We start from the raw sequence: 12,464 nt of genomic DNA, 5'->3' as shown, positions 1-12,464 counted from the left end.
GTGTGTGTGTGTGTGTGTGGCAGGTGTTGTGTCTCTTCTTTAAGGTACATAAAGGTCCTCTCCTCAACTTACACTATATTTTCTATTTTCTTCTTTTATTAGACTTTTATTAGTTGGCGTACTGTGTATATTTGGTTCCTGTTCTTTTGACAACTCCCAAAAGTTTTCTAACTCAAAGGAAAACATCAAACACAGACAAGTAAAGAAGTTCTGATCGCTTTAATTAAGAATATATATATAACAATTCAGGATATCTTATCAAAATATTGCATTTTCGTGTTGTGTCTGAGATAAAATGACAGACTTTGTGAACGCTCGCTGCATTCCATCACAGAGGAGAAGGATGAAGGAGTCCGCACCGGGGGAGAACCAATGCAGGAACACACTCATACGCTCACGAACACCCTCGAGGCCTCCACCCAACAAGCACCTCTAAACTCTTGAAACTTTAAGAGAGCAGCGACAACTCTACAATCGGATCCCATTTTCGTGTGATGCGTAATGAAGAAGAAATAACAAAAGAGAACAAGCCGAGTGCAATGATAGAAAAGAAATAAGAAAATAAACAGGCAAGTGCAATAGTAGAAAATGAATAAGAGGACAGAAGAGAGATATGCCAAAAGACCAAGGGGCCAAAAGTGAGGGAAACAAAGGAAAGGAAAGAAGAAATAACAAAAAGTGCAATAATAATCAACAAATGAGAGGCTGCAAAAAGGAAATACAAAAAGACCAAGGGGACAAAAATGAAGGAAACAAAGGAAAGGAAAGAAGAAATAACAAAAAGTGCAATAATAATCAACAAATAAGAGGCTGAAAAAGGAAAATACAAAAAGACCAAGGGGACAAAAATGAAGGAAACAAAGGAAAAGGAAAGAAGAAATAACAAAAAGTCCAATAATAATCAACAACTAAGAGGCTGAAAAAGGGAATGTGAAAACCAAAAATAGTCCAAAATTGAGGGAATCAAACGAAAGGAAATAGAAAACAAAGACTGTGTAAGCAATGTGAATGGAAAACAGAACTCGGTGCATACATGGTGGAGTATACAAGTGTGAAGAAGAATCAAGGAGGACCTAAGAAGTGATACAAAGCAGAACAGGTCACAAGAAAGAAGAATCACTTAAATATAAACATCAGCTGTGAACATTCTACTTCTCATTCATCACCTCCTACTTTTATCTTTTGCCTTTGTTAGTGTTTACGTCAACTCTCAGCAGCACCAGAAGAGATAGGACAGCACACATGCCAGGCAAGGAGTCAATGTGCACCGCTGGGCTGGTTAAAAAAATGCCGTCCTCTCTTGGAGTTGTCGCTATTCTCCCAACACATAGGTACTCTACTTCAGACCCCAGAGAGCCAATGAACACAGACCCTGAACAAGCGAACGGCCAAAGCTGCACCGCTGGCAAGCATTCATAAACTAAAAAAAAACAACCATACACATGACAGAACACATTTGTAGTTAAGTAAAAATAGTGAATGGACAGTTTCATTCAAGTCATATCTGGTTCCTTTATAATGCCCAAGATTTATCATTACCTTAAAGTATCTATAATATTTCCTGCATCATAGATACTTTATGGTAATGATAGATCCAGGGCACTACAGTTTAATATCTTTCCCTGTTACTGTCGTGTAAGTTTTTCATTTAGTACTCGAAAGACCTAACTGTGTGCTGCCGTGTATATCTAATATCTCGAAAGACTTATATGTCTTGCTTCTCTGCCTGAGTATACAAATGATTTCACTATACAAACATATTTACAAGACTAAAAAAACAACCCCCACAGAGATAAACAAAATGTAATGCTGATAAAAATTCTTGTACGTCTCACAGTTCCAAAGCATTAGTTAATACACCTGAATCTCACAGACCCATTAAAATCCATGGCTTGCACTGGTTCACAGTAAACTCAGATGAAATTCAGTGTGTATGTCAAACTTCACAAAACTGGAAGCTATTTGATCAAGACCTAAATGTTTGTCAACATGCCACTCAAAGCTTGCATTATTTAACTTTAGTACATTACTGAAGCTTACAATAAACTTTGAAGACATCCAAAAAAGGCTTACAACTTGGACTTGAGCTTGCCCATGAGCTGCTCCAGCTTAAGAGCCTTGCCCATGTCCCCAGAGATCTTCATCTTGCCCGTCATGAAGGCAGTGGCCGGCTTCAAGGAGCCAGAGAACATCTTGAAGAAGTTGTTGCCGTTCATGATGAAGGTGGCATCAGGGGTGACAGGGCATTCCCCTTTCCCACAGGCTCCAGTGCCATTCTTGAGGTCAATGAACCACTTGCCAGCCTCATCACCAGTGACCTCAAAGGCATACACAGCCTTGGTCTTGTCCACCAGATCAGCACTCAGGAACCCTTCAATCTGGGTGAACACCTGCAACACAAGAAGCATGCAGTAAGCTAAAACATAATAGATAAAAATGTACACAGCTACTGTACATACATGCCTGGTGAGTGACCATTCCTTGAAGTTACCTTGAAGTGATTATTGTACTTTATCACAAATCAAATGTGTAGGAAATGACCAATGTAGTAGACTCCATGCAATTATTTCTTACGAAGTAAATGGAAATGGATTGAAATAGCCTCATGCCAAAGAAATACTAGATGAAGCAGTGAATATACCAAAAGGGATGAGAGGCACAACATGTGTAGTGATCAGAAAAAAAAAATCCAAGAAAAGCTAAGGACATTTTTCTCTTAGGGCAGTTTCCTTATATAAAGCTCTTGATGTGGATAAGAACGCTGCAGAAAGTGTTTAAATATGAAGACACTTATACACTGTGATTAACCCGGTAGCAGTGACGGGCCAAACTTGTGGCTTTACCATGTAGCAGAGACGGGCCAAATTTGTGCCATGATATAAACCCCCAAAAATAGATGATACATAATCTGATCACAAATGCTTTGATATATATTATGAAATGGTTTGTGCGAGGGGTGATTTTCTCTCATTTTTCTCGCTTGGAGGGACGATTAAGAAACATGATCCCTGATGCTACCGGGTTAATGAAACAGGCAAAATACTGTGTTCATAAATATTCGTGTCTACAACGGATCCATACCTGCGCCACCTGCCCTCCCGCTGCCTTGGGTTTGTCTGACTCCATGGTCTTGCCTTCAAAGAACTTCGGCTTGGCCCCCAGCTGCTGCGCCTGCTCCACGGCCGCTGCGTCAAACTCATCCAGGAAGAAGTCAGGCAGCAGTGGGTAGTCTTGAAAGACAGGGAGAAAGTGGTAAAGGTAAAGCTGGGGGCATGCGCTATAGGTTCGCATAGCCTTAGTGCTCATCTCTGGCTTATCTGTGGTCACTAATATTTTACAAGATATGAGGCACTAAAAATTCCTCACCATTTTCTGGCTTGTTACAATCTCCATGACCTGATTTTTAGTGGCATGAAACTGAGGTGCTCACCATAGAAAACAAATGAATACCTCCATAAAGTGCATTCATCATGACAATTTTAGCCCATTCAGTTTTGTGCAATGAATGTATGATGGGAAGGGTGGCAAAGAATGAACAAAATCCAGCCTGTTTCTATTATTCATCAAAGTCTACCAATCTTCAAAGTACCCACATCCTGACAGACAGTGACCGAGATTAATACATTCACTGGGATGGATTAGTAATGCATTTCCTGCCCCCACAGGCAAAATATCGAAAAACAAACTATTGTAAAAGTGAGAGACCTATACTAGAGCCAAACACACTCACTGGGATCCACGGCATACTGGTCAAAGTTGGTGATGCCCTCGGCCTTGAGGACTTCATCGTCCACGGCAAAGTGCCCTGTGTATGACCTTGAGTCCTTGGTGATGATGGCGTAGGCTGCGTCGGCCATGATCTCCGGCTTCCGGCACTGCTTGTCCACCTCGTCCCCACCCAGCATCTCCATGGCGGCCGTAATGATGGCTGTGTGGAAGTTATGAGTAGAGTTTTGGGGTAACTATGGCTACTGAACCCACCGTTGCCAGATCATCGTACTCAGAGCATAGTAAAGTTGGAAAGTTTTGTTTAGTCGGCGCAACATCTGTGGTCATATGCCAGAGAGAGACAGAAGGGGAAGGAATTATAGGAGGAGAGAACAGATCCCAGGAGACGAGACACAACCCCCGATTAATACCTGGCACCCATTCAGTGGTGGGTGGACAGGGGCGTAGGGTATCGGAACACAGAGCATAGTATTTACTGTTTTTTGACACCTAACTAATACCAAGAAACATCAGGAATTAACTATTTTAATGATAAATATAAATGAATCTAGTTATTGGGGCCCAAGAGACAGTTTTTGGGTCGGAAGTTGGTAAATATAAGAGGCTGAGTATGACAATCTGGCAATGTTGAGTCTGAACCTTATTTGATAAAACGATTTTGCAATTTCTGTCCACATCGTTCCAACTCTGCACCACCACACCAGCTATGTTGATGACCGTACAAGTTGATCGTACAATATTGCCTATTTCAGTGATCAGCTCCCCAAATGTTTCCCTGTACCTTCATCATCTTCCTTCTAGTTATCCTTGTCCTAAAGTCCATTTCTGACATAGATGGTGTGAATCAAGACGAGCCCTTTCCGAGGGTAGATGGAATACAATTTTAAAGTATTTGCATGAATTCATAAACACAAATAAATACATAAATACATATCTAATATAATGAGTAATTCTCCCTAATCTGGTCTTTTTCCAGACTACAATATAAATAACTAGTTGAGCGTGATGTATATTGTAGGGTCATACATATCATAAGCTATCTACACATCTAAACACACATACAAGACCACACTCACCAGTCCTTGGCCAGAGTGCATTGCAGGCTATTCCATCATCCCTGTACTCCTCCGCCATGCCCAGAATGCACATGGACATGCCGTACTTGGCCATGGTGTATGCCACATGGTCCTTAAACCAGCGTGGATTCATGTTGAGTGGCGGCGAGATGTTGAGGATGTGAGCGTTGGGGCTCTTCAGTAGGTGGGGGACACATAGTTTGGACCTGAGGGGTGGATGAAAGTGCTAGTTAGGCCAGTGAAGGAAGTTGTGATTGGTTCGGTAATACTTGTTTAGTCTTAATAATACTACTTCCTCTTTCATGGTGCTTATTTTAGAGACTGGCCACGTACTCTTATCCATATTTTAGTATTCAAAATGATAACATGATAGCTGCTTATTTCCCTGTGGTGTCTTTAATTCTTTGATTCAACTCCCTGAATACATAAATACAGACATATACAGATCATATGGATATACTACTCCCAAAAAGACAGTCCTCTTTTAAATTTAGAGGTGAACAGAATCAAATAACTTGGGTACTGCAGTGAGAACTTGTGTCTGTTGTGGGAGTAGTGAGTAGCGGGTTTTTTTTTTTCTCCACTCTTTTTGTTGCCCTTGAGCCGTATCCTGTTGTTAAAAAAAAAAAAAAGAGAGAGAGAGAGAGAGAAAGAAGATTTGTTCATCTTATACAGGATACCTCTCCTTCCGAAATTGACCCCTCTTTCGGCCACCTCCTTGGATTCTTTTTAGGAGCAGCGAGTAGCGGGCTTTTTTTATTATTGTTTCCTTTTTTTGTGTGCCTTTCAGCTGTCTCCTTTGTTGTAAAAATAAAAAATAATAATAAAAAAAAAAAAAAAAAAAAAAAAAAAAAAAAAAAAAAATCCGAGTAGTAATCAAGCACCGGACACTCACACCAGGTATGTCCCACGGAGGTTGATCTGGTGCATGAGGTCATACTTCTTCATGGGGGTATCCAGCGTGCGTGTGAGGGAAATCGCACTGGCATTGTTGACGAGAATATCAATGCCACCAAACTGCTTGACGGCATTGTCCACAGCACTCTTTACTGACCCCTCGTCCCTCACGTCCACTACACAGGGTAGCGCTTGGCCTCCCGCGGCTTCAACTGAGGAGTGGAGGAAGAGTCAGATGCCTGTTGATCCTGCTTTCCTTATCAAAGAACTCAAAACATTCATCAACATCCCATGCAAACATTAGTGAACATCCTCCCGCAGCTTCGACTGAGGAGTGGGGGAAGAGTCAGATGCCTGTTGATCCTGCTTTCCTTATCAAAGAACTCAAAATATTAATCAACATCCCATGCAAACATTAGTTAACATCCTCCCACCTGCCTCTCAATCAGTCACTCAAGATGCTTACCTCCCTCCCACCTAGCTGTATCTTATCTACTGTCTAACTAACTGATTCTACCACACCACACTGCTAAAATATGCAAAGACGGTAGGAGCAGCATTATTAACCACTTGGATCTGGATTTCCTACAAGAAGACATCACCAAGTTGCAGGAGTGGAACAAAAAGTGGCTGCTACAATTCAATGAAGAAAAATGTAAAGTCATGCACCTTGAGAGGAGAAATCCAGCATACCAATACCACATGGGAAACACTCCACTATCCACCACAGAGGCAAAGAAAGACCTCGGAGTATATGTTACCAGGCTACTAGTGAAGGCGAAATCCGTGCCAATCGCAGCGGAGGGGTTAACCCGGTAGCAGCGACGGGCCAAATTTATGGCTTTACCGTGTACCAGCAACGGGCCAAATTTTTGCCATGATATAAACCCCCCAAAGTAGATGATGCATAAACTGATCACAAATGCGTTGATATATATTATGAAATAGTTTGCGTGAGTGATGATTTTTCTCATTTTTCGTGCTTAGAGGGTCCTTTCAGAAATATGATCCCCGCAGCTACTGGGTTAAAGGTATTCCAGACATATGGATAGGTTCACAAATTTGTATATACCACTCTATCAATTCGTATATACCATTCCAATTAGTTATTTTTTCTTTTAACTTTGACATAATAAAGATACAGATGATATACATCCACTTTTTAACCCATTACAAAGAAGCTATTGCCACTCTTAACACCCATTTCATCTCCTACAATTCCTCCCTTACCCAAACCCCCATTCCCTCCCTCACAGACCCTTCTGATACCCATTCCATCTTCAACACTTCCTCCTTAACTGAAACATCCATTCCTTCATCTCTCCCTCCCTCACAGACATCATTCTAGCACCTCTTCCATCTCCTACACTTCCTCACTGAAACACCAATTCCTTCCCCTCTCTCCCTCCCTCACTCACAAACTTACTCTCCTTCGCAGCGGTGTAGATGGTCCCGGGCAGCTTGGGGTGAGGGTCGGCTGTCTTGGCGGCAACCACAATGTTGGCCCCATCACCAGCGGCCCTCAGCGCGATGGCCTTGCCGATGCCTCTGCTGGCCCCGGTGATGAAGAGGGTGCGGCCGGCAAGCTTCCTGCAGAGAGAGGAAAGTGCGTTGATTATGACGTTACAACTTCTTCGCCTCTTCCATCTGTCCATCTCTGCCTGTCACTTTTTATTCAAGGGATGATTTGAGACTGGACCACTATAGGTTGTTTGGTGGAGAGCTGAAGAGATTGCTGGGTGGTAGGTGGTTGGATGTGTATGTCTGGGGGGGTTAAGGTATACAGGATATGTGTGATAGGTTACCAAATTTGTATACTATTTAATCAATTTGTATTTAGCCATTCAATCAATTCATACACACCATTCAATCAATTCATACACACCATTCAATCAATTCATACACACCATTCAATCAATCTATATTAAATTGATTTATAGACAACACTCCTATTAGTTGTCATATAAGGATAAAACTACTCGAAACTTTGAGCTCAGTTATAATTATGTTGAGCTCAGTTATAATTATGATCTTTATCCCTCTTTATCTTAACAATATCAATTTTATATCTTGGTTTAAAAAAAAAAAATTCTGATATGAATGCTAATTAGAATGATGCACACATTGGCAATCATACCCAACTCAATATAGATTAATTCATGAATTTGACTGAGCATCACCACCTGCTCCCCTTGCCTCCCTTCCTCCTCCTCTCCCTCTTGGCACTGAATCCGAGTCCTGTCAATGTTGGCACTCATATGATTTGTCCCCAACAGACACTGGCACTACAGCTCTCATAACATCCCTCCCATACATAATACTGTACTCAGAGATTGTGTAATGAATGTGTACCTCTGTGAGGGAACTTGGATACATATATATTTATTAAAAAGAAATATGGAAATGTATTGACCCAACTAACATTAATCATTGCTATAAATTTAAAACTTTAGCCCTTACTGTCTTGCCTGTACTGATGAACTTTATTGGGTGGAAAAAAAAGGGTACACGGAAAGAGTTGCTTACCAGACCGCCCCCCCAAAGGAATTAAAGGGTACAGGATTGGATGAAAAGGCACACAAAAAGTTGCTTGCCAGACCTCCCCCTCCCCCCCAAGAAAATAAGAGGTACAGGGATTATACAAAGGTACCAAACATTGCCACTACAGATTCAATCCTGGGAAATACAAATAAATAAGAGAGTGTGGCTTGCCAATGTCTGTACTGGTGAACAATCAAAAGCAAGACCATTAAAGCTTCCTTAGAGACAAGCTACATGGACCTTACTTCTGCATGGTGGTTTGGGCAGGTTTACAAATATACTAGAATGCCCTTGAGCTACCACTCACTCGAGCTGCACAAAGGTCAGAGAGATAACCACAGCAGATAACTATGGCATGATAAGCGGGTACATATATATATATATGTCTTCCAGGTGGCAAGAATATCCACACAATATTTTCTCATGTCTCCCCTCGGAAAAGTAGGGTACCTGCATCTCAGTATGGTTCTCATTATTTATAACGCAGACATATATACAGACAGACTGATAGATGCACCACACAACACATCCACTTCCTGTTTCCCCCCCTCAAAAAAAAAGATCAGTAGGGTTCATGCATCTTGTTGCTCTGAAATTAGTCATGAACTCTGCAAAAGGTCTTATTTATTTATTTATTTTTGGTGTGTTTGTGTGTACTTATGCCTGACACACCCCTCAACAGAACCTCAGTGCCTCAAATCCCTCAGTCATAAGCATCATAAAGTGTTAATATTATAGATGCTTGTGTATAAGCCAAACAGACCTTTCTAGTATGGTTTGGACTTTTGGTATATATTCAGTAATTCATTCATTTCAATAAGGCAGAAGAGTCCACCACCTAACCCACTCTCTGAAATGCCACATTCTCCTTAACCGAGTAACCTAACACCGCAGAGGACACTAACCTATTGCCGCTAAAATAGTAACCTATCTCACTGCTAAAATACTAACCTATTTTGACCCCAATATAGTAACATTTCTAGGGTTGCACCGATAAGCAATTTGGCCGATTACCGATTACCGATTAATCGGTAACCAATAATCGGCCGATACCGATTAATCGGCCGATTATTTATAAATTGTAAATGTGATTAATGTTCACTAATTACTGGACACTGGTACCACAAAGTTAAAGACATACCGTAACCCTCATGTTTACAACTTTGTTTACTGCCCAACTGTCAACTCCTGTATGGAGAACAAATACGTCTAGTAATTTGTTACTTATAATTTAGCCTTGCTTTGTGGAAACATCCTGATTTTAATATGTTAGAATTTGCCAGTTTTCTCGTTCTTGTGGTGATCCTAGATGCTACTAGAAATGGTAGTGTACAGAAAGTTTATCAATCTCTCAAGTCTTCTACTAATTTACTGTCTTATGCACGGCAGGCATGGTGAAGGATGTTACCCAATTAATGTTTTTACATTACAATTTAAGAGTGTTTAACGTCAAGTGCTGAGTAAAATCACTTGTCTAGTTCCATACTTTTCATGATATATTACAATAACTTATTTCCATATGCACGGCAGGCTTGGTGAAGGACATTACTCAGTTACTGTATTAAGCAACTTGAAATAGGCATATAATTTTTCTTGGTTGTAATATAAAGTAATATGTTGATTTTTTTTCTAGTTTCAAAGTTGAAGCAAATATCAGTACTTCAGTTCATATCATAATTTTATATATCAATTTGAATTACATAATATACATTTGCATAGGGACTTGTTGGAAATAAATGCTGTGGAAAGGTATCAGAGTTTTGGTAACATCACCATCCTTACATTAACATTATTAGTATTGTGTTATGTACAATGTATTATAAAAAAGAGAAAAAATAATAATCGGCCCCGATTAATCGGTCAAAAGACCGATTACCGATTAATCGGCAAAGTGGCCGATTAGGCCGATTACCGATTACTTACCGATTAATCGGTGCAACCCTAAACATTTCTCAACACTCAACTAGTTACATCTCAATACTAAAATAATAACCTATCTCGACGCAAATAGAAACCCAAATCAACTAAATATTAACCTATCGTAGCTTCAAGTAGTTGCTCGTATCTCAGAAACTAATTTTTCGGTAAATAAACAGTCATCAGAGTGATGCTTAGTGAGGCAAAATCTATCAGGAAAAAAATAAATAAAAATAAAATAACTAGTGGAGTGAGTTGGGTGTGATTCTAGATAAATACCTGAGTCCTCCCTGTGAAGGTCTGTGGAGAGAGGACCAACCAGGTGAGAATTACCGGAGAAAGTAAAAATTCACCTTCCTTCCCTACTACTGATGATATTGAGAATTTGTGACCTATTTGAACCATCTGAGAAGAAAGAATAAATTAACCTTCCTTTTCAATAACTGATGATAATAACTTACGGACCCATTTAAACCAGGTAAGAATGAATAATATAACCTTCCTTTTCTATAACTTAGGGACCCACTTAAACCAGGTAAGAAGGAATAACATAACCTTCCTTTTCTATAACTTAGGGACCCATTTAAACCAGGTAAGAAGGAATAACATAACCTTCCTTTTCTATAACTTAGGGACCCATTTAAACCAGGTAAGAAGGAACAATTCAACCTTCCTTTTCTATAACCAATGACAACTTAGGAAGCCAAGTAAGAAAAAAAACATTACTATTAACATTCCCTCTCTATTACCAATGTTAACTTAGGGCAAGAAGAAATAATTCAACCTTCCTTTTCTATAACCAATGACAACTTAGGACCTTTAGACTTAGGTAATGCCAGAGCAGAGGAAAATACCCTGTTTTTACCCATATTTTACATTGGCCATCCTTACACAATACCTTAGGCCTATTAAACACACTCACAGTCATTAAATAAGCCAGCCATGGTAATTAGGAATCTTCACAGAACACCTTGACCTAGGAAATGCCAGAGCAGAGGAAAATAACCTTTTTTTTACCCTTATTTTACGTTAGCCATCCTTACACAATACCTTAGGCCTATTAACCACATTCACAGTCAATAAATAACCCAGTAACAGTAATTAGAAATCTTCACATAACACCTTTAGGCCTAGGAAATGCCAGAGCAAGTGGACGCGAATCAACTTTCTTACCCATTATTTTACGTCTACGGCCTTACACAATATCACAGGCCTATTAAACACACTCAGAGTCATTAAATAAGCCAGTCACAGCACTAAGACACCTTCACATCACCCCTTTAGGCCTAGGAAGTGTCAGAACAAGGAGACGAATCGACTTTTTACCAGTTATTTTACGTCTACGGCCTTACACAATATCATAGGCCTATTAAACACATTCTCAATCAATAAATAAGTCAGTCACAGCAATAAGACACCTTTACATAACACTTTTAGGCCTATGGGAAATGCCAAAGCAAGGAGACGAATCAACTTTTTCTCCATTATTTTAAGTCTACGGCCTTACACAATGACATAGGCCTCTAAAACAGTCAATAAACATACCAGCCACAGTAATAAGACACCTTCACATCACACCTTTAGGCCTAGGAAATGCCAGAGGAAGGTCAGGAACATTTTTTTAACCTTTTATCTTACGTTTGGCGGCCTTATATATTATTTTAGGCCTATGTGAGTGTGCAGGAGGCCTTTGCAAGCTATTAATAAGCAGTATGGGAGGTGTGGAGGTAATAGAAAGCCGGGAAAGAGTAAAAATAAAGGAATATTCTCACCCGGTGTTGATCATGGACATAGCGGTGGTGATGAGCCCGGGAGGTGGTGATGATGGTGGTGGTGATGGTGGTGATGGTCCAGTCTCTCTCCGGGGGCTGTATTTCTCCTTATATTATAGTTTGTTTGCTTCAGTTGTCAATCTTTGCATATCTATTCATCTTTTATGTGGTGGTGGTGGTGGTGGTGATATATGGTGATGAAGGTGGTGGTGGTGGTGGTGATGAAGGTGGTGGTGGTGGTGGTGGTGGTCAGTCTCTCTCCAGGGTGTTTATTTCTGCTTTTATATCTTCCTTTGTTTAGTCTATTATTTGCCTCAGCTGTTCATCTTTTGTGTATTTTATTCTTTGGTGGTGATATTGGTGATGAAGGTGGTGGTGGTGGTCAGTCTCTCTCCAGGGTGTTTATTTCTGCTTTTATATCTTCTTTTGTTTAGTTTATTATTTGCCTCAGCTGTTCATCTTTTGTGTATTTTATTCTTTGGTGGTGATATTGGTGATGAAAGGTGGTGGTGGTGGTGGTGGTAATGGCCAT

At 40.2% G+C, this 12,464-nt stretch overlaps 1 protein-coding gene across 2 annotated transcripts; it reads right to left on the bottom strand.

The window, feature by feature from the left end:
- Positions 1-200: 200 nt before the first annotated feature.
- On the bottom strand, positions 201-12,098 carry LOC126983287 (hydroxysteroid dehydrogenase-like protein 2). 2 transcript variants are annotated; one of them, XM_050835979.1, is made up of 7 exons: positions 11,933-12,098; positions 7,129-7,292; positions 5,701-5,914; positions 4,806-5,011; positions 3,731-3,928; positions 3,082-3,230; positions 201-2,390 (listed from the first exon to the last, which is right to left on the bottom strand). In XM_050835979.1, exons 1-7 carry the CDS (start codon positions 11,950-11,952, stop codon positions 2,070-2,072), a joined length of 1,272 nt encoding a protein of 423 aa, XP_050691936.1. In that variant the 5' UTR covers positions 11,953-12,098; the 3' UTR covers positions 201-2,069. The 2 variants fall into 2 exon arrangements, with proteins under 2 accessions (XP_050691936.1, XP_050692014.1); XM_050836057.1 differs by lacking the exon at positions 11,933-12,098 and adding an exon at positions 8,489-8,584.
- Between the last annotated feature and the right edge of the window lie 366 nt (positions 12,099-12,464).

The sequence above is a fragment of the Eriocheir sinensis genome, chromosome 1 (genome assembly GCF_024679095.1).
Source record: "Eriocheir sinensis breed Jianghai 21 chromosome 1, ASM2467909v1, whole genome shotgun sequence".
NCBI lineage: Eukaryota > Metazoa > Arthropoda > Malacostraca > Decapoda > Varunidae > Eriocheir > Eriocheir sinensis.
This window is presented reverse-complemented; position numbering and strand designations above follow the sequence as displayed.

Bases quoted from the DNA above. Each gene is read 5' to 3' on its own strand.
- LOC126983287 (XM_050835979.1), bottom strand. From the start codon at position 11,952: ATGTCCATGATCAACACCGG. The intron at 7,293-11,932 runs GTGAGAATATTC...CTCTCTCTGCAG, and splicing joins ATGTCCATGATCAACACCGG to GAAGCTTGCCGGCCGCACCC. The intron at 3,929-4,805 runs GTGAGTGTGGTC...ACTTCCACACAG, and splicing joins TGCACTCTGGCCAAGGACTG to CCATCATTACGGCCGCCATG.